This window comes from Telopea speciosissima, chromosome 1 (genome assembly GCF_018873765.1).
Source record: "Telopea speciosissima isolate NSW1024214 ecotype Mountain lineage chromosome 1, Tspe_v1, whole genome shotgun sequence".
NCBI lineage: Eukaryota > Viridiplantae > Streptophyta > Magnoliopsida > Proteales > Proteaceae > Telopea > Telopea speciosissima.
In genome coordinates, this window is record NC_057916.1 from 63,588,786 (window position 1) to 63,610,738 (window position 21,953).

The following is a 21,953-nucleotide window of genomic DNA, read 5'->3' on the forward strand; positions in this document are numbered from 1 at the left end:
ACTATGTTTAGATTTACAATAACTGTAACCAGAGTGGACAAATCTATTCATAGACCTTGTCAACTCAAACTACATATCTGAACGAGCCCACGAATGCAAATTTAAAAACAAAGATATAAAACCCACAACCACATTCAACGACCAAAAACTTCCCCAATAAGGGAACCGACTTCAGAAATCCTAAATGAAATTAACCAGGACTACATTCAACAACCAAGAAGTTCCCCAATAAAAGGAACTACTTCAGAAATCCTGAATGAAATTAACCATTTCTCCTATAATCCACAGAACAAAGATTCAAGCACCAACACAGCCTAGATACAATGAGGCCAAATCTGGGTCAATGAATTGAGGAATCCAGATGGCCATTATTGAAAAGAGGCAAAATAAATATATATTTTTTTCTACCTGAAATGGTAGTGGCCGAGGCCATGCTTAACGCCCCACTTGAATTCTCCAACATAACGACTTCCATCCTCGCAGGTATGAACTCCACACCCATGACTCCGCCCATTCGACCATTCTCCAGCATAGACATCTCCAGTGTAGAACCTATACACTCCATAACCATGTCTAAGACCCTGTCTGTACTGCCCACGGTATCGACTCCCTCTCGCCCAAGTCTCCACCCCATACCCATCATACTTCTCGTCAACCCAATCACCCTCGTACCTCCCACTCATGAAATAGTTATAAACACCACTACCAGAGCATTTACCCTTATGAAATTCACCCTCGTAGACATCCCCATTGCTGTAAACCTGAACTGCACAACCTGAATTAACCCGTCGCTCAGATTTCTGCTTCGACCCAATTGACCAAAGAACCGGCGAAGGAGTTCGCGAGGCAAGGGAGGAGGAGGAGAGCTTCAGGGGGAATGAGCGGGCAAGGAGTAGACGGAGTGATGGTAGGCGAGGAAGGGAGAGGTTGATGGAAAGAAGGAGAACGGCGGAGAAGGCTAAAGCGGAGAGGAAATCGAGTAGGAAAGAGCGGCGAGGGTTGGAGAGGAAGAAGTAGAAAGAGGGTAAGGAGAAGAGGAGAAGGAGGCGGAGATGGACACGGAGGATTCGGACGTGTCGGAAGTGGCGGAGGAGGCGAAAGGCGGCAGCCCTGGTGGCCAACGATATTCGCAGAGGAGAGGGGCAGGGTGAAGCCGGCGAAGAAGAAGAATTTGAAGGTGAATAGGGTGATTGAAGATGATGGTGGTGGTGGTGAAGGGAGGATAAGGTGGGTGAGTGAGAGAGGGTGGAAGAAGGGGTGCGGTTCATAATGGGTCTCTTATGGTGGTGATGGTGGTGATGATGGTGGGGTTGGTGATGTTGCTGTTGTTATTGAAGATTAAGGGCATAGCGGGGAAGAAGAAGGGTTTGAGATTTGGATATGGAGGAGGTTAGAGTGGGGTTGAGGGAAGTAGGAGGAGGATTGGTTGTAGAATTGATGGTGGAAATGCTTACGGTGGATTGGGAGGAGAGACTGTTTTGGGTTGAAATCGGAAGAGATACCGCTGCTTTCTTTTCCGATTAGAACTTTAGATTTCTTCTGATGCATTACATATATGATGAAGATGATGATGTATGAATCGATAATCCTCCAACCTTGTTGGTTTCTTTTCCTCTGTTTTGCTTCTTTCTCCTCTTCTTAGCTGAACTTTAATGTTTACTTCAGATTGATGTTGTTAGTTGTGTTCTTCGGTTTCTTCTCTCTCTCTCTCTCTCTGGCTAGCTATTTTTTCTGTGTTAGTTTCTGGTTTTGAATTCGATTTTGGGATCAGAAAATGAGAATCCGAAATTGACCTTGGATGTTTTTGTAAATAAAAAAATACCCCTCTCTATTATCTTCGCTCCTTGTCAATTATCATTACAAAAACATCCTTCATTTACTTTCAATTTGTGAACCAACCCCACCGCCTTGAACCCAAAGGCCTAAACCATGTGTAGTTTTTTTTGTAATAAGGAAAGAATTATATTAAGGAATAGAAAAAGATACATCCTATGGTAGAGATGCCGTGAAGCATCTTTGGTAGCAAAATGCAATAGGGGGTGGGGAAGGGAGTCTATACAGAGAACTATCTCAGTAGGAGAATTTGAGAATGGACAAAATTGGCAAGCCAATCTGCACAATGGTTGCCTTCCCTGTAACAAAATTGAAAGGAGCAAGAACTAAAAGAGGAGGCTATAGACTTGATTTGAAAAATGGTTTCCCAGGCTTGCCAATGAGAAGAAGCGCTTCCGTTGATCCCTTCCACCGCAGCTTTAGAATCAAAGAAAAATTTTATCCATTTGAATCCCAAAGCTCTAGTAGATTCTAGTCCTCAAAGGATAACTAATAATTCAGCATGGGTAATTGATTAGAATAGTTTAGTTTAATTCATGACATCATTTTTTATTTTCCTTTTGTTGCTTTGTTCTTTTACTTTTGGGGATCTTTTTAGAACTTCATTTATTTCAACTTAAGATCCATAGAAATGCGGGTGATTGTATCTCCCATTGCCTAAACATGGAGGGGGAATGAAATGACAACTCCACCCTCTATGAAAGGTAGAAATTCTGTCTCCATGATGTCAACGTGCACTTTCATTGGTCCCCGTGCATTCACAGAGTCCACACTCCCTCATGGATAATACCAATTCTGAAGAGAAATACAAAAATAATTTTATTTCTTAACTTAAATTATAGGGAAGGGGTTTGTTGTCAAGCAATGTGGATGTGCATATCCAAAGGGAGGGGTGGAGTGGTCATTTCACTACCCCATGGAAGAGGGTATATGGGGTATGGCCGGATAGCGCTCATTTTTTCTAAATTATATTTTTTTATATTGACCAATGATTTCGGAAACCTACCTCAACTTGGCTTTGATGATCAAAATATTTGATCAATCAGTAAACTTGAAAATGGGTGGATCAATTCCCATTTATTTGAACCACATTTGATTAAATAGTGATAAATAGTAGTAGGTTGACTTTGGTGATCAAAATATTTGATCAATCAGTAGATTTGAAAATGGGTGGATCAATTCCCATATATTTGAACCACATTTAATTAAATAGTGATAAATAGTAGTAGGTTGACTCCTTGAACCTTTCATCTTGTGATCCAATGACTAAACAAATTTAGGGTTGGGATGTTGAGCCAAGTGTAATGGCAATTTGATATTAATACAAGGATTTATGTACAAATATTTGTTTTGATTGGTAGCTCATCATATTATTTGGGTAACATGAAAAAAAGTCAACATTTGACAATCAAAGATATTTGCTGCTAGATCCTTTTAATAGTATGCCAAATCTATGTTCAAGAAGAATGAAGAAAATTAAATGGGAGATCCTCTGTACATGTTCATTGCTGACTTTGGCTTAATTGGTAGAGAACATTGAATTGCTCAACTCCTTGCAATGCAAGGCAAATTGAATTGAAATGTAATCCAGAGGTTGTTATTGTAATTTTAATAAAAAGAGTCAAAATCGGAGACTTTTTTTGTGAGAAAGGGTATTATTGTAATTTGGAGCTGAAGGGGTGCATTTGAAGCATTGTTGGAAAACTAGGTTTTCTGACCCGACTCGTCTTCTGCAAAAACCCGGTGACTCGCCCTTGTCATATCCGGTCAAGATGAATCACATTTTTTAATTTTATAATGCAATAAATATGTATAAATTAGTAAAAAATCATAAAAATACAGAAAAAATATGGGGAAAAAAAATTAAGTAATCACATATCAATGCATTTTGGGTTTATACCATTGAACAAGAGAAGGGAGTCGGGGAGTCGAGGAGTTGAGGCTTTCTTATTGTTTTAGATTATGGATTTATTATTTAGTTAACTCCGTTTCTAAGTGAATTGGTTTTATGATTTTTTTTAAAATGACTAAACCCGTCGATTTTGTCATGTATCGGGTAAAAATATCGAGTTTTATTTGACTCGGACCATTTATGACCCAGTCTCGTCATTTTTTACCCTGACCTAGTCTATGCGACTCTTGACCAGGTTTTCAAACTCGGCTCGAACGACTCGCCCCAGTCAAAACCCGATTTTCCAACTATGGTTTGAAGAGGCTTGATCACTGTTAGCAAAAACGCGTTTAAAATTCTGTTTTAAACAGGTTTCCTTTAAACACGTTTTGCCGTATGCTTCTCAAACATACGGTAAAAAAGGGCAAACGGCAAGCATTCTCATTTAAATCACGTTCTCCTTTTTTTAGCGTTTTTTAAGACCTTGAACTTAACTGACCATATCTCTCTCTCCCAAACTCTGATCGGCTTGATTCTTTCACCTACGTAAAGATGACTCGAAGGGCTACATTTTTCATGGTATCCCCTTCAATTCGAAATCAATGCATGGATACCGGAAATAGAAGCATGTATTTCAAATAAAAATTCTTCAATTTATATGAGAACAGTGGTGTTTTTTTGGTTCCCTTTTTTTGAAATATAAACGTTTAAAAATCGTATCGTCTGTTTTCCGTTTTTGATCGTTCTTTTTTTTTTGACCGCTTTATTTGACCATTTAATTACAATTTTTTACCATTTAAAATTTATACCGTAAAACTCCGTTTTATTACCGTTCCCTTTTTTGCTAACTATGGGCTTCACCATTGTTTCCATCGCTTAAATACCTCTGCGGCTTGCCTCGGCTCACTTCAACTTGCGGGAAACGACGGATGATCTGCTCAAAAAGGTTCATCGGACTAACCATCCAGCTTTTACCACATGTTACTATTAGGTAGTGACACGTGGAACAGGGTACAGGGATGACAAACCACTTCTGCAAACCAGCCAGTGTTCAAAAAATTGGAATCCGGTTGAACCCCAATTCCCATCAATCTGGAAGAAGGTAACGTGGATCGGGCTGTCCGGGTCTGGCCCATTTAGCCGATCCTCTTATTATAATTTATAAATAACCTACAAATTTATATATTTTTCCTTTGTAAAGAAATGCAACAACGACCACAACTCATACACAGTCTTATCCCAAATAAATGAGGTCGAATAACTGGGATTGGGCTCCTCTACTGCGCGGCACGGTATGCAGCACACATCGTGCCGCTGGGAGGCCTTGATCCATACACCAACACATCGGGATGTGTGTTGGCATGAGGATCAGAGCTCCCTAGTTGTATGATGTACGCTGCACTCCATGCGGCGCACAAGTGCACTGAAGGGGAGCAGTATTCGAATAAATGGATCTTTGCCCTCTAATCAGTTCTATTAGAGGTCATATTTGATACAAGAGCTAAGTATACATGTCTTTCCTCAACACTTCTCTTAGGGTCATTTTAGGTCTGATCTTGGCTTGGCTCTTTTAATTCCTTCAATTTGAATCAAATATCTCTTTTGTACTAGAGCACCCAAAGGCCTATTTTTTTTATTTTGATGCAAAGGCCTTCGTTGAACATGACTAGAACATGGTCATGCCACCTCAAACGATTTTCTTGTAGTTTATCATGTATCAAATTGAGCTACTTTCAAACCAATTCTAATATGATTATTATTTACTTTATCCTACCTAGTTTTGCCACGCATCCATCTTAACATCATTATCTCTGCTACAGTGAGTTTTATCTACATGATATTTCCTATCTGCCCAACATTTTGCACCATACATTATAGTTGGTTGTATGACTGCCTTATAAAAATTTTCTTTACGTTTTAAAATAATAAGTTGATTACACAACACTTCGGATACACCTCTCAATTTCATTCATTCAATTTTTATTCTCTATGAAACATCATCCTCTATATCATCTTTTTTATTTATGATTGAACTTAAATATCTAAAATAATCACTTTGCAGAATCTCTGTCTCATCAATTTTCACCACCTCATTATCCATCCTAGTGTAATTAAAGTTACACACCTCATATTCCGTTTTTGTTTACTTATCTTAAAACTTTTTTATTTCAAGATTGGTCTTCATATTCAACTTCATGTTAATTGATCCATATTTTTGTCTCATCCAACAAAACAATATCATTAGCAAAAAAGATACACTAAGGAGCCTAATCTTGAATATCCCTGGTTAAATCATCCATGATGAGTACAAATAAATAAAGGCTTAAAACTAATTCTTGAAAAGGACTAAATGTGGATCCATTTACCTTTTTTTTGTGGTAATGAGCAGATTTATTGAGAAGGGCACGAGGGGCTCATGGCTTCAATAACACATAAGTCATGAAGCCAGGCAGTGGAATGAGGCCAAACCATTTTACATGTCAAAGACGAGGCCATTCGAGCTAGGGTGTCACACCCCCATCCCAAATCAAGGGTATTATGACGAGAATACCCCTGTATTTTGTACCAATCCACAGGATCGACACTTCACAGTGTCATGGTCACCTTTCACGAATCAATAAGATCAATAATTAAATCCAGAGTTGCAGCGGCAGAGTTAAGGAATGTAAATACCATATATCATAGGAATTCTAAAGTGAAATCAAAACCAAGAACCCTAGATTCATCGATTTCCATCTCTGTGCTCGACACAAAACAGTAACCCTCTCGACTTCTCTCTTCTTTTCTTCTTTCATTCTTCAATAACCCGACCTGAGCAGGTATTTGAAGACTCTTTCTTCTTCTATAACATGCTACTCTTCTTCATCTTCATAATCTCGGTTTCTTACTAATAAGAAAAACAGAGCAAAGAATGAAGAAAAAAGACCGGACTGCTACAGATTTCCACCACCGCAAATGTAAGCTTGGAAACACCTGCAATCAGTATTTCCACCACCGTAAAAAAAAAAAAAAATGATCTTAGATTGAGGCAAGATCTGAATCTGACTCACTGCCGAAAAGGAAAGCTAGCCATTGGCCCTTAATTGGCATTGAGGGTTTCATTTTTAACTTTTTTGTTTCTCTCCCAAGTTCCAACTGACCAACGAACTACTTGCAATCTTGCATTAACAAGCCTACCTGCCTAAGCCTTACTCTCCCAAGTCCCAACATCTCTGCGTTTTCATGAGGTAAATCCTCGGCTGTTTAAGGATTCATCATCAAGCCTACACCTTACTCCCTCTCCCAATCTCGGATTTTGGCTTCTGCAACTCTTCTCCCAATCTCATCTTCTAGCTTCTGCAACTCAAAAGCACGGAGCAATGGAGGCTGTGGACCTCTACGTTTCCTGAGATAAAACCATAAGGACATTATCTATATATATTATATAGTGATGATAAATGCTATTTGGGGTTCCTGGAATTAAAACTATGCTTCTTTGGTAGTTCCTAGAATAAAAAACTTCAGTGGTAAGAGTCTTGCTTCTTGTTACCTAATTTCAATTGAAAAGAAAGTCCATGTTCTTATGATTGATACCATTTGAGAATTGGAAGAGATTATTTCGAATTGCTGTACTACTTTGATACAAACTAGAACCAAACCAAAACTTTGATTGTAGCAAGACCAAAGAAAAGAAAAAGAGCACAAATACAAATGAACATGTGCAATTTCTTAAAAAAGCAACTGGAATTGATCGTGAAGAGTCATTGCTATACTCAAACTCCCATTCTCCCAAAAGGACGAGTCTATCACAGGGTTTGACGAGACATTCAACCCCATAAACAAAATCCAGTTGCTTTTTTAAGAAATTGCACAAGTTCATCTGTATTTGTGGTGTTTTTTTTTTTTTTTTCTTTGATCTTGTTGCAATCAAAGTTTTGGTTTGGTTCTAGTTTGTACAGCAATTCGAAACAATCTCTCCCGATTCTCAAATAAGACCAATCATAAGAACATGGACTTTCTTTTCAATTGAAATTAGGTAACCAGAAGCAAGACTCTTACAACTGAAGTTTTTTATTCCAAATAGAAACTACCGAACTAGAAGCATAGTTTTAATTCTAGGAACCCATAGAGCATTTATCATGACTATATAATATATATAGATAATGCACTTATGGTTTTACCTCAGGGAAACACAGAGGTGCTCCACAGCCTCCCCTGCTCCCTGCTCTTGAATTGCATAAACTAAAAGACGAGATTAGAAGAAGAGTTGCAGAAGCCAAAAGTCGAGGGAGAGGAAGTAAGGTGTAGGCTTGATGATGAATCCTTAAACAACCGAGGATTTACCTCATGAAAATGCAGAGGTGTTGGGACTTGGGAGAGTAAGGCGTAGGCAGGTAGGCTTGATAATGCAAGATTGCAAGTAGTTCGTTCGTCGGTTGGGTCTTGGGAGAGAAACAACAAAGTTAAAAATGAAACCCCAAATGCCAAATAAGGAGATATAATGAAACTCATGAACTATGGTATCTACTTCAATAGAACTACTCCCAGGTATCTTATGGATACTTTTCCCTCTCATTATCCTCCTGATTTTCGCAACTTCACCCCACCTCTTTGCCTGTGAATATATGTTTGACAAAAGAACATAATTCCCATCCACATGAGGCTCCAACTCCAGAAGATTAACTATAGCTTCTTCTGCTAGTTCCACGTTCTTGTCCATCCTACAGGCACCTAGAAGAGCCCTCCAGACAATTGCATCTGGTGCAAAGGGTATACTGCTAATGAGTTCTCTTGCCTCCTTAAGATACCCTGCTCGTCCCAAAATATCAACCATGCATCCATAATGTTCAACTTTAGGAGTCACACCATAAACATCACTCATGGATGTGAAATACATCCATCCCCTACTAATAAGACCAGCATGACTACAAGCACTCAACACACCCACAAAGGTGACATCATTCGGTTTGATTCCTTCCTCTATCATCTTCAAGAAATATAATGAAACATTGAGACCTAAAGACTAAAGGCTAAAGTGGTAAAACCACATCATAAAATCAGGATCGGGCTGGGCCGGGTCGGGCTCAGCCCGATGTCTCAACCCTAGTCCAGCCCAACCTTGACCTCGGGCTTGAATAATCAAACCTTAACCAACCCTCAGGGTTGAAAAATCCAGCCCAGACCTTATTCGGGCTCAGGGCGGGTTCAGGCTGACAGGACCAAACTTACACCCCTAAATAATATGATGAGCTACCAATCAAAACCAATATTTGTACATAAATCCTTATACTAATATCAAATTGCTATTAGACTCGGCTCAACATCTCAACCCTAAATTTGTTTAGCCATTGGATCACAAGATGAATGGTTTAAGGAGTCAACCTACTACTATTTATCATTATTTAATCAAATGTGGTCCAAATAAATTGGAATTCATCCACCCATTTTCAAGTCTAGTGATTGACCAAATATTTTGATCACCAAAGCCAAGTTGAGGTAGGTTTCCTAAAGAACGTTATTCGACAATGCCCCCTATACCCTCTCATATGGAGTAATGAAATGACCACCCCACCCCTCCCTTTGGATGCACACATCCACACAGCTCGACAACAAAGCCCTTCTTTATAATTTAAGATAAGAAATATAATATTTTTTCTATTTCTCATTATTTTTATGCATCTTATGGTGAAATTGGGGGTGCCAATTCTAAAATCTGGCCTGGATCGATCCAAATATTAAACGTGTCGGGCTTAATATTTGGGTGGTCCCGGTACACAAACCTCATCTTTCTGTAAACAACAAAAGCTCTTCATGGGTCTCTAGGATTGGCTAACTATATTGAATTCCTCAGGACAGTAGTAAATTGAATTCCTTTTCAATGGTTCAACACCAATAAGAATTATGTCTCTTTTGACAATAGATAAATAAATAAATAAATAAATAATTGAAGGGAATATTTTTCTCACCTAAAGGAGACATGAAAAACGAAAGCTAAAATATATTTCAAGAAGATTCAGAATTATCTGCATATTGTTAAACCTATTGAAGGTCTTACTACACAAGAAGCAGGCGAACTGCATTGGCCCAATAAGGATCTGAGCTGGTGTGGGGATCCAAAACCTATTCTAAGTTTTCAATGGACGATGTTCAAAAATCAAAGTTCTTCTTTATGGATTCCTCTTCATGAATGTATGGGCAACCATTTTTTATTTTTCCCTCCAATCCATTTTAGAGACCAATTTTAGGGCTGCACCGTTTCGAGCCAGTTTAAAGATCACCTAGAGTTAAACAGACCTGCAATCCGGTTAAGGCCCGATTTTAGTACCCAATTACAGTCCCCTGAGAACCGACCGAGCCCATCCAAGCCTGGCCCGATTAGCTAAACGAGTGATCACAGTGTAACGCTTTGTGTTGGTTTAACCCGGTTAGACTCGACCGAGCCCGACCGGTTGACACCACTAATTGAAGTAAATGGAACTTCTAAAAAAATCCCAAAAAGTAAAAGAAAAAGCAACACAAAGTTAAAACAAAATGATGTCGTGGATTAAACTAAACTAGTCTAATCAACTGGTTCAAGGCGGTGGGGTTGGTTCACAAATTGAAAGTAAATGAAGGGTGTTTTTGTTATGATAAGTAGTAAATACCAAAGAGGGGCATTTTTCATATTTACAAACGGATAAAAGGTCAATTTAGGATTCTCATTTTCTGATCCCAAATTGAATTCAAAACAAAAATAGCGAGCCAGAGAGAGAGAAACCTAGACTGCCATAGACACAGAGAAGAACCCGAAGAACACAACAAACAACATCAATCTGAAGCAATGGCTTGATGTAAGAAACAATGTGGTTCATAGATCTGCCAAGGCGGATCCCTCCTTCGTTATCCGGTCTGTAATTAAATGGCTCAATGACTTGAATATTTCATCTCCATCCCTAGTTTTGAATATTATGCACAATAGTAGTCCTACATACTCTACGAGTATTTCACAACATATCTCTAACTCCTATATGCAATGGCCTGTTTTAATTTCCGCAGGCATTAATGACCCGAAGCTAAACTTAAGCAGTTGGGCTTTTTCAATTTTGCTACATGGACAACATAACCTAACTTCTGCAGGTGTACATACTACTATAGACAGAGTGGAAGCCGAACTAACCGGTATTTTGATGGGTTGGACAGTAGCAACAAAATCTGGGATCAATCTTCAAGAGGTGTTTTGTAGCAACAAAGAATTACATTCCTATCTTCATCTTTCAGATCAAATAGCAATCCCTTGGAACATTGCTCCTAGGTTTTTTGGAGTTGGCAGAGTTGACTGCAAACTTTTCTATGGATCACTTTAGTTTATGTAATGATACTCTATCCTTATCTTTCTCTCAAACTTAGCTCTTAAATCCATTAGGGATTGGTCTACAATCCTATAATGGATATAGTTGTAAAAAGGTTTTAATTTTTTAATATAATTTTGTGAATACCGGATCGAACTGAGGGGGGTGAATCAGTTCCCTTAATTTTTACGTCTTCTGCAAACCACACAGTCGCTTACAGTCTCACCGCGCACCACCAGAATGTGGCCAGGTCTACCAAGACTGTAAACCCACTCTACAAAACATGGATTAGTCTCGAACAAATAACAGACAAAGAGACACGATATACGTGGTTCACTTCACAATATGTGAAGGCTATGTCCACAGAGCAATACCCCTCGGGGTTTCGTATATGCCCAATACTCAACACCAATACAGTTAGCCGCCCCTACAGCCGGGATCCCTGCTTCAACCTCTCACCTCAGTGAGGGCAAGGACTTTAATCCCCAATGCAAAATGGCCTCAGTCTTACAATCAATTAACCCCAATCAGATTTCAATCATAAACCCAACTCTTAACAGATTACAATCTAGGTTCTACCCAATACATTCAAAAATAAAGAGATAAACCTAGAACACAGAGACAATGGTTTGTGAACACGTTTACCTTCTCAAAGGCAAACTCCCAACTCCAAACGGATGATGGGAGATCTTCAACAGGACGTTTCAAGCATTCGAATCCATCACTAACAACCAAATAGATGTTTTCTGATGATTTCCTTCGCGCCTATGCTCTCGAATCATGCCGGAATGGTAGATGACGAAGTCTCCTCGATTTCCTTTTTCTCTAGAGCTTCAGAGATGCACTTTCGGTCCTCAAAAATGACCTAATGCGATCTATGCTCTTTTGTTGGGCCGAGAAGGCCATAACAACCAAAACCCCAATTGTGTATAAACTGTGTAAAAATTTGCCATCTTAACATATCTACTTTTCTTATTTCACAAAAAAAATAAAATAAAAAAAATACTGCTATCACCCAAATACAACAAATACAATTCTAGTTCCAACGAACAATTACAACAAAAGCCCAATGTTAAAGACTGCTACTGTGAGAAGTGTTTGTAATTGTTCCCGTGACTCCATGAGGGGGACTGTCCTTGTTTAGTAATTAATTGTAATTGTTATAATTATATATTAACAAGTTTATCTCAAAGCCACAACTGTACAACGACATATTCCATAATTACATAATGACAATATGTACAACAATTGTCCGAATAACAAAAATAAATAAAATGAACATCGCCACGCCTCGGTCATGTTGCTCCATAAGCACAGTCGTTACAAGCGCATCCCGATTCATGCTCATCAGACTTCAGGGTCCACCAGTCTCCACCAAACTTTGTAGTGGGGACAGCAACATCTGTGCTCAACGTGTCCATTGTTTCTGCATCATAGTTTAAAAAGGGGGTATCCATGTGGAATGAGCTTCACTAAGCTCAGTGAGGAGTCCGAACATACAAGCATACACACATAGTCCATGAATGCGCATAAACATGAATGCATGAATAAATTCATTTTAAAATTCCACCTAAGAAATAATTCTAAGTCTATCGCCATCGATCACCTAGCAATACAACCCTAGTTGCGATGGGAGCCTCCCAGTCCCAGAATGCATCATTAGTCACCCCACAAACCCCTGATAGTTAACCATCGGTCCATCTTCGGCTATAATCACATCGTACTACAAAAATGGTATTTCGGAAAATCTCATCAAACCTACCACAATGGGTTATCCAACACATAAACCCTTGTTGGCAAGGGTTGTAGCACAAGGTTATTTCATTCTAGCCAACATACATCTACATGATAAAAGTCGCAGGCGTACAGATATGTCAGAGGCTAAGATCATAGTACTGGAATCATCATCGGTCACACTATCCTCTCGTGTCCTCTAACATATACATACACATACTAAAAGTACGACGAATACGGTACCAGAATTACCATCGGTCACACTACAACCCGTATCCAAGCCTAATGCAACAGTTATCTCTAGTACAATAGTTATTAAATTTAAAGCAGTTAGTACGGCGAATATAGAATCAGAATTACTATCGGCCACACGGTAACCCATTTCTAAGCTTAGTCTAAATACCTAACAAGATCTAAATAATCATACATGCTGAGCATACATAATGAGTATCATTATAGCATTAAAGTAAAACATGCATAGTGAGTGTTTTACAGGCATTAAACTAAGGTAAGCATAGTGAATATCGTAATAGGCATTAGTTAAGGCATGCATAGTGAGTGTTAGGTATACATCAACTAGAAATGCATGAGATACATCACACAAGGTTCCATATGTATGTAAACAATCTTTAAAATAAAATAAAATCTAATCCACTCACTTTGTCTGTTGTCTTGGTGAAGAATCCCAAAAGAAATACCAATCACACCTCATTCATCCTCATCGGATGGCTTGTTTCTATTCCAAGTCTAGGTGTGAAAGAATGTTAACAAAATTATCAAAATACCCCCCCAAATCCCCCCAAAAGTCAAAGATATAAATCATTTTAGGTCCACTATAGACTCTCTCGATTGATGGTCACCGGTTGATCCCACCGGTAGATGAAGCAGTGGACACAAGTACCCATAGAGATAATGACCTTCGAGATTTCCTCAAAGAATTAAAAAGGGGGAGAGAAAACACTCTCAAGACTCACAAATCATGGAGTTGGGCGCTCTTCCCTTTCTTTTTCTTCCTTGTTTTCAGGGTAGGGGTCCCTCCTATTTATAGGGGTGAACCCCACATACACGGTGCCACATTGACATACGCAACACCGCATAGACCTACCGCAGTCCCTCCTCTACGCGGCGTCGTGGTGTTTTCCACGTTGCAAGGGTTTAAAACCCGCGACGCCGCGATGGAGGGTGCCCTTAGCCCTTTAAAAATGGGCTTTTAATGGGTTTTCTGAGTTTTTCATGGGTTTTCATGGGCTTGGGTGAGATTCCTTCCATCCGTATCCCATTGTCATCATTGCTGAGGGTGGTGGCAAAATTTCAGTGTCTACACTGGGCTATTGGACTTGGATCTAATTTTTGTTGTTCATTGGATGTACATGAGTATTTTGGCGTGAGATGTCATGCAATACTAAGAGTTAGTATGAGATAATTTTTTATTATTTTTCATATAAATTGGAATTAAATTGGAAGGATCAAGTACAATATGACTATGGTTATGGGATCTAAAAATTATAATCATGAGATGCATTATGTGAATTGTGAATGACATGGCATGCATGTGGTGATGTTTGTAATTTTCTCCTTTCTTTCTGGCTCCTCTTTCTCTCTTTATGTAAAGATTGTAATTTTCCTCAAGCAGTCCAATTGGTAGGCTGATTTTCTAAGTTTTATTTATTTAAGGGTAATTTACACATACCACCCCTAAGGTTTGATGAAAGGATAATTTTACCCCCCAATTTTGAAAAATTCTGCGTTCCCCCCTGAGATTTGCAAACAGTAACAAATAAGCCCATTCCGTCAGTTCATGACTAAAAGTGTTAAAAATAAGAGGTGAACTGACAAAATTACCCTTGCAAAAAAAGAAAAGAAAAAAAAAACCTGCAACTCTTGTAATTTACTCACTGACTCAGAGCAAGGGAATGATGGTGATGTCGCCGGTGGACATCGGAAGACCTACCTTCGTTCAACATCATTCCTGCATAAACATCACCAGTGTAGAACCTATATACTCCATAAATACTAGAAGATCAAATGTATAAATTAATGGGAAATTTACACATACCCCCCTGAGGTTTAACGAAAGGATATTTTCACCCCCCAGGTTTGGAAAATTCTATGTACCCCCCTGAGGTTTGCAAACGGTAACAAATAGGTCCATTCCGTCAGTTCATGACTAACACTGTTAAAAAATAGACTTGAACTGACGGAATTGCCCTTCTCAGAAGAACCAAAAAAAAAAACCTGCAACTCATCTTCCCTTTTGGGGAAGATAAGTTGCAACCATCCTAGCCCCATTGATTCGTTAAAACGTTTGCCACTCAATCACTCCTCTTCAACCTCTTTGCCTAAACCGAATCATCACCATCTTCACCATCACTCTCTACTCTTAACCATGGCAGAGGAAACCCAAACGAAAGCAGAGGAAGTCGTTGTGGTTGAGACAGAGAAAACTGTGATTGAGAAAGACGCACCACCACCGGTGCCGAAGGTCACGAGTCAACCAAACCCACCCTCATCGAAGAAGTTTCTACTACTGCTACCGAGGAGGCTGAGAAGCCAAAGGTTGCTGAGGAGGAGACCATCGCTTAATCTGTTTCTTTTAAGGAGGAGACTAACATCGTTTCCGATCTTCCTGACCCAGAGAAGAAAGCCCTCGAAGAGTTAAAGCAGCTTATCTAGGAAGCACTTAACAAACACGAGTTCACTGTTCCTCCACGGGCTGCAAAGGAGGAAGAGAAGAAGGCTGAGATTCAAGAAGCCTTTGCCCCTATAGAGGAAAAGCCAACTGCTATTGAAGAAATGCCGGTACCGACGATCACGGAAGAGCCCCCGAAGACGGAGGCTAGTCAAGTTGCAGAGCCGATACTGGTCTCGGACATGGTGGAGGAGAAGAAAGAAGCACCATCGAAGAAGCCAGATGAAGTGACACCACTGGCATCAGCACCCGAAGCTGAGGAACCAGCAGCCGTGGTGGTTACAGAGGTGGTTGAGAAGATAACCTACGTTGATGACGATGGCGCTAAGACTGTTGAAGCCATTGAAGAGACCATCATAGCCGTCTCTGCTCCTGCAGCACCGGCTGAGGAAACTGCAGCGGCGGCTCCAAAAAAGGAAGGGGAGGTAGAGGCCGCCGCAGCCGCACCTGCTGAAACAAAACAAGAAGAGATAACCGACGCTGCTGCGCTGCCACCACCACCACCAGAGGAGGTGTCAATATGGGGAATCCCTTTGCTTGCTGACGAGCGGAGCGATGTGATCCTTCTGAAATTCCTTCGTGCTAGGTATTTCAAGGTGAAGGACGTGTTCACCATGATCAAGAATACGGTGGCATGGAGGAAAGAGTTTGGAATTGAGACCCTTCTTGAGGAAGACCTAGGTTTAGCTGCTCAGATTGATAAGCAAGCATTGGCGATTGATCGTTTTATTCTATTACAGGTACAAAGGAACTACATCTATTTTTTTATTGATTGTTCTGTATATGATTGATTACAGTATCTTATTTTGATGTTTCAGTTCTGTTTATTTGGTGGGGAAAAACACAGAATGAGAGACTCAGATCAGCTTTACATGAACAAAGGAATCAACAAATGGCTACCCTTCTAAAAAAGATGGAATCAAGGGCGTTGAGCTTACTGAAATGGAAGGATGAAGACATTGCAAGAGCGGCCAAAAGAACAATAGAGCTAATGCTTGAGAAGGGTAGAAATGGAGAACCAAACTTGGCAAAAAGTCGCTAAAGAGAACGAGGCCATGGTTGTGGCTTTGAATAATACACTGGAACAGCTGAAAGAGAATGCTTGCTTCTTTCCTTCTGCCAGAGCAGATGATTCGGTTCAAGCAAAGAGGTTAGTGATTGAGTGGCAAACGTTTTAACGAATCAATGGGGTTGGGATGGTTGCAACTCAGCCATCCCTTTTGGGGAAGATGAGTAGCAGGTTTTTTTTGGGTTCTTCTTAGAAGGGCAATTCCGTCAGTTCAAGTCTATTTTTTAACAGTGTTAGTCATGAACTGACGGAATGGACCTATCTATTACCGTTTGCAAACCTCAGGGGGGTACGCAGAATTTTCCAAACCTGGGGGGTGAAAATATCCTTTCGTTAAACCTCAGGGGGGTATGTGTAAATTTTCTTAAATTAATCAACAAATTTTAGCAAAAAGAAAGCGCAAACCTTCATTATCGTTGGGGTTTTCGAGAATGAGAACAGAATTCCTCCACGCCAAACGATTGGATTCAAATATTGTAGACTTTAAATCCGCAACAGATATGAAATTCCTAATATGGGAATCCAAGAATAATCTCTTTCACTCTTAAACTTGTAATACACACCAGCCATATTTGATTCTATTAATATTTTTTCGTTTGATAGTTTCTCTAAATTCTTGTTGTCAATTCTAAATACTCAAAAGAAGAAATCGCACAGAGAAAAGAATATTTCATTCAAATTTTGAGAGACAATTACAAGTACAAGTATTAACATCAATATTTTCTTCTGATCTTTTGTCTTTTTCAATTTTCCAACAACGATTGAAGAAAAAAGTACAATGACGTCCAATACTTCTCGGAGACAGAAACCGCAGCAACACGCCGATATTGACTCCGGCGAACAAATCGAAAGAAAATCACCAGTGGAAAAAGATATCTAATCAGAAAAACTCTTTTCGAAAAACTTCTAGGGTTGATCAGAGTTTGCATACGACATTGAATCCCAAGAAACAAAGCTCATCCACGCCGAGATCTAGCCAAATCGATAAACTATCTCCTGTGCCAATCTCTTCTAAGCAAAAAAATCTTCTATGCAAAGGAAAGACGAACAGATTGATGGAGAAAACCGCTTCACGATCTCCTGTTTCCGATCTCTTCTTCGTAAAAAAATTCGAAAAGATGAACGGGTTGACAGAGGCAGTTTTCCTTCTCCACGGGGTGTTCACCGTACTATATTATGGCTCACAAACCCTTCTTTTACTTCAAAGCCGTGAAAGGCGTTATGGATTTCAGGGCTTTTGGCATCTGGGTTATCTGGGATACTTGCAACTCATCTTCCCCAATCGATTTGGGGAAGATGAGTTGCAGGTTTTTGTTTTTTTTTTTTTTTCTTGCAAGGGTAATTTTGTCAGTTCACCTCTTATTTTTAACACTGTTAGTCATGATCTAACGGAATGAGCTTATTTGTTTCTGTTTACAAACCTCAGGGGGGTACGCAGAATTTTTCAAAACTGAGGGGTAAAATTATCCTTTCGTCAAACCTCAGGGATGGTATGTGTAAATTACCCATTATTTAAAGAGAATATAATAAATATGATTAGACTTTAATTTTATTTGATCGAGATCGTGGATCGATGCTTGTTAGATGGTGTTGATCGAAAGAAGACTGGAGGATGTGATTGCTTTCTTGAAGAGTTCAAAGCTCCTTGTTTTAAATTAATTCCATGTAAAAGTTATGGTGGATATAATTTTTAATTGCATTTGCATTTGCATTATCACAATAATAATGTCGCGTGGGAGTGACATTTGAGGCGGTGATTACTCCCACCCATCATACAATCAAAGTGAATTTACATTAGGTGTGAACTCATGTTGATTGTCGATGTAATCCCATAACCACTAGCTCCTTTTATTTTCACGTTAAGGATGGATGGATGACCATATTATGGTGATGATTGTATGCTTTCCTATTTTCCCTCTATTTAAAGCAATTGTGATATGGGAAACCCTAACTGATGGGATTCCCATGGCCTTCTTTAGTCGATGGGTGTAGAACTCCTGTTGACCTACTCTTACAAATGCCGATAGGATAATGCTTCAGTAGTTTAATGGGATGATCTGCATTCATCTCATATGTGATAGGTAGAGGATATAGTCAGTGGAGATGCACTAAGATAGTGGGCATTAAACCCACGGTGTCATGATTCACTCTAAGATAAAGGGTATGCACTTGAATTGAGTGTGTTAGCCGATAAGAATGGACATGACACTCAGGTAGCCAAAAATCATTAAAAGTCTACGTCATGTGTATAAGGGTTGATTTGTTCCAATGCACACCCTAAAGCTTAGAAGGAAGCTTAAGGTATAAGTGACCGTTGATATTCGATTTACCCTTTCCTTTCAATGGTTTTAGATAATGTTAATTCATTTTTTTGTACATCATGTTAATTTGATACAATGTCTTTCCAAATCAATTACGCTAAGCTTGTCAAAGACCACTCTTTAACTGACGCAAACTATATTGACTGGAGGAGGAACTGACCGTAGAAGGTCGGATGTCTCTCCTAGAACAAGATGAACCTGAATTCTTAAAAGACAAGAACTTTGAACTTGTAAAGACCTATGAGTTGCCCTGGCAGAATAATTCTAAGGCCAAGCTTCTTGTATTGAGTTCTATTGATAATACCATCGCTAATTCTATCAAGGATCTTGCCTTGACAAAGGATATGATGGAGGAGAGTTGTTCGGTAGGCAAAATAGACATGCCCACCATCAGCTAGTCTTGCTTCTCCAAAGTACGAAGTTGACCACGGGGACTCCAGTGAAAGACCATGTCATGGAGTTCAGGAATTTATTCCAGGGACTGGAGACCCTAGGAACAGCTTTCAAGTTGGATTATAAAACTGATGTTATACTAGACTCTCTCCCTCGGGATATCTACGGGTCTTTTATTATGAATTTAACATAAATAAAATCTCCATAAAACTTCCCGAGCTTGGCAATATGTTGCAAGAAGTTGAGGCAGCATCAACGAAAAGCAAAACAGAGGTCTTAACAATAGAATAAAAGCCTTCTTCTTCTAAACCCAATGCTAAGAAGAAGAAGTAGACCAACAAGGGTAAGACCCCTAAGGTAGAATCCAAGAGAATTCAAAAGAGCAAGAAAACTAAAAAGAGACCTTGCTTTTATTGCAAACGGGAGGGACATTGGAAGAGGAACTGTCGTGCTTACCTGATATCTTTAAAGAAGAAGTCGGAAGAGGGTATTTCAGAGACCCATCAATGTTCAAGCAAGGTATGGTTACTAGTACTTTGTAATCTTTACTGATAATTACTCTCAACATAGATGCACATACTTAATGCACCATAAATCATAAACCTTTGAAAAGTTCAAAGAGTTCCGAGCTGAGGTTGAAAAGAATTTGGGTAAGTGTGTCAAGTGCCTCAGATCAGATTGAGGAGGAGAGTATTTATTAGGGTATGGGGCTACATTGCACATATATGTAAACAGTAGCAGACAAGTTGAAATCTCGTACCAATAGATGTCATTTTCTTGGATACCCTAAAACTACTATTGGATATTATTTTTTTGACCCTGTTGGACAAAAGGTTATAATAAGTAAACACGTGACATTCTTGGAGGATGATATGATTTTTTGTAAATCTGATCCAGCAGTCATTAAAGAAGTAACTAATGACCAAGAATCTTTTGCACCTATGGTATCTTCAATTGACATACCTGTCGAGGAACAACGACTTCAAGAGCCTCGACGCATGGGGAGGTCTATCAAGCGTCCAACTCATTTGAATCTTCTTACTGAAGAAGATCAGAAAGTGGAAGAGTTCCACATAGTGTTTGATTCTACGGACACATATCCCTATACTTACTCTGAGGCTCTAAAGGATGTTGATTCTGTAAAATGTTTGAAAGCAATGCGCTCTGAAATGGACTCTTAAGGATCCACCTCAAGGTGTAAAGCCCATTGGATGCAAGTGGATCTTTAAGAGGAAGAGAGGTGTGGATGGAAGAGTGGAACTGTGAGGATCCGCCTCGGGAATTTCCTCTCACGGGAAGGGGGTCCTTCCTTTTGAGGGGCCAGAGAAAAGAAATAATGTAGTGTGGATGGTTCTCGCATAACTGGGGATGAGGGGTCATGCTATTATATGAAATGGAGTCGCCACGGGTTAGGGCCTAGGATCCAATTAGTGTAGTCCTGTGAAGGGCTACATGATTCCGTTTGGTCTGGTCAGAAATTCAGGTTAAGTGATCAGGTTACGAGAGTGTGAAGGTGTTAGGTATCCACCTTGCCCGGGTAAATCGGTCTTTCTACTAGATGCTTATTTTTGAATATTCTCCCATTATAAATTGTCTTATACCAACATGTACAGTTAAACCATGATGCATAAACTATTTGAAGAGAACTAAACTACATTATGCTAAGTACTATATACACTACATATGAACACTTAAGAGTTTACATTGTGGCAAAATCAAAGGTTAACGATAGAAATGTATACATGCACAATGAACCAATGCGATTATGAAAGATATAAGATGAAAAGCGTCCCCCGGCTCAGGTGGAGACAAACGACTGACTTATCCTTTGTTACACAGAGTAACGATTTACAAATGTTGAGTCTTGGAGTCACAGGCAGAATAACGACGTCATGAGTCTTGGGAGCCAGATGCTTAATCCCTGGACAGAATAACTACGCCAAAGGGAACTCTTTGGTCTTCAAAGGAATGGTGTGAAAGTGGGTTGGGAAAGTTGGGTTCAGACGATTCGGACTCTGGACAGGGTAACAAGGCTTAATGTTTCGATGCTGAAAGTGGGGCGGACCCCAAAACAGGCGAAATTGGGCTCTGGGAGCATGGATCCCTAAAATAATTCTCCTCTACAAATGAGGGAGGAGACGCTCCACGGCGCCGCGGTAGTACCTTGGATTATAGAGACGTCGGAGCCGTGGTCGTGGGGCCTCTGTAGTCCAAATTGGACTGTGGGGCCGTGGAAGCTTGGCCCCCAAGCTCCGCAGTCGCGGTGTATTGTTGCGCCGTGGAAGCCTGGACACAGGCTCTGCTACTATTTTCGAATGTTGGGTGATTTTGTCTCTTCTAAAAGGTTTATGGGCTTGAGGGGGTGTCCGCGAAAGATGTCGTCAGTCATTTGTGTGCGGTTGTCGTCATTGCCGGGGGTGACAAAATTCAGTGTCAATAATTTTCCCCTCTTTGGCCGAGGCCTATGCCAACAGCCAAAGGGCGAAGACAAAAGATCGCTTGGTTTTGTTACCAGGAGCATGTACTGCCATCACTTTGCTCATAGGTGACGGAATTGAATGATAAAACCTTTCTTAGGTAAATCGATCGGCAAATCTTCTTTGAAAAACTGATAATAGATCATGTTTGATAAAAACCGATAGTAAAAACCAAATTCGGTAAAAATTTACCATTCAATCATGGGAAGTCTTACTGTGACGAGACGACATCACCAAAC

At 39.7% G+C, this 21,953-nt stretch overlaps 3 protein-coding genes across 3 annotated transcripts; 1 reads left to right on the forward strand and 2 right to left on the reverse strand.

The window, feature by feature from the left end:
- Window positions 1-238: 238 nt before the first annotated feature.
- On the reverse strand, window positions 239-1,283 carry LOC122658395 (phosphatidylinositol 4-phosphate 5-kinase 1-like). Its single transcript, XM_043853337.1, has one exon. The coding sequence runs from the start codon at window positions 1,266-1,268 to the stop codon at window positions 405-407; it is 864 nt and encodes a 287-aa protein (XP_043709272.1). The 5' UTR covers window positions 1,269-1,283; the 3' UTR covers window positions 239-404.
- Window positions 1,284-6,994: 5,711 nt separating this feature from the next.
- On the reverse strand, window positions 6,995-13,147 carry LOC122652768 (pentatricopeptide repeat-containing protein At3g26782, mitochondrial-like). The gene is made up of 4 exons (XM_043846620.1): window positions 13,004-13,147; window positions 8,267-8,690; window positions 7,885-7,945; window positions 6,995-7,109 (listed from the first exon to the last, which is right to left on the reverse strand). The coding sequence occupies exons 1-4, from the start codon at window positions 13,145-13,147 to the stop codon at window positions 6,995-6,997; spliced, it is 744 nt and encodes a 247-aa protein (XP_043702555.1).
- Window positions 13,148-15,151: 2,004 nt separating this feature from the next.
- On the forward strand, window positions 15,152-16,496 carry LOC122652777 (patellin-1-like). The gene is made up of 3 exons (XM_043846632.1): window positions 15,152-15,247; window positions 15,439-16,194; window positions 16,302-16,496. Exons 1-3 carry the CDS (start codon window positions 15,152-15,154, stop codon window positions 16,494-16,496), a joined length of 1,047 nt encoding a protein of 348 aa, XP_043702567.1.
- Window positions 16,497-21,953: the final 5,457 nt, after the last annotated feature.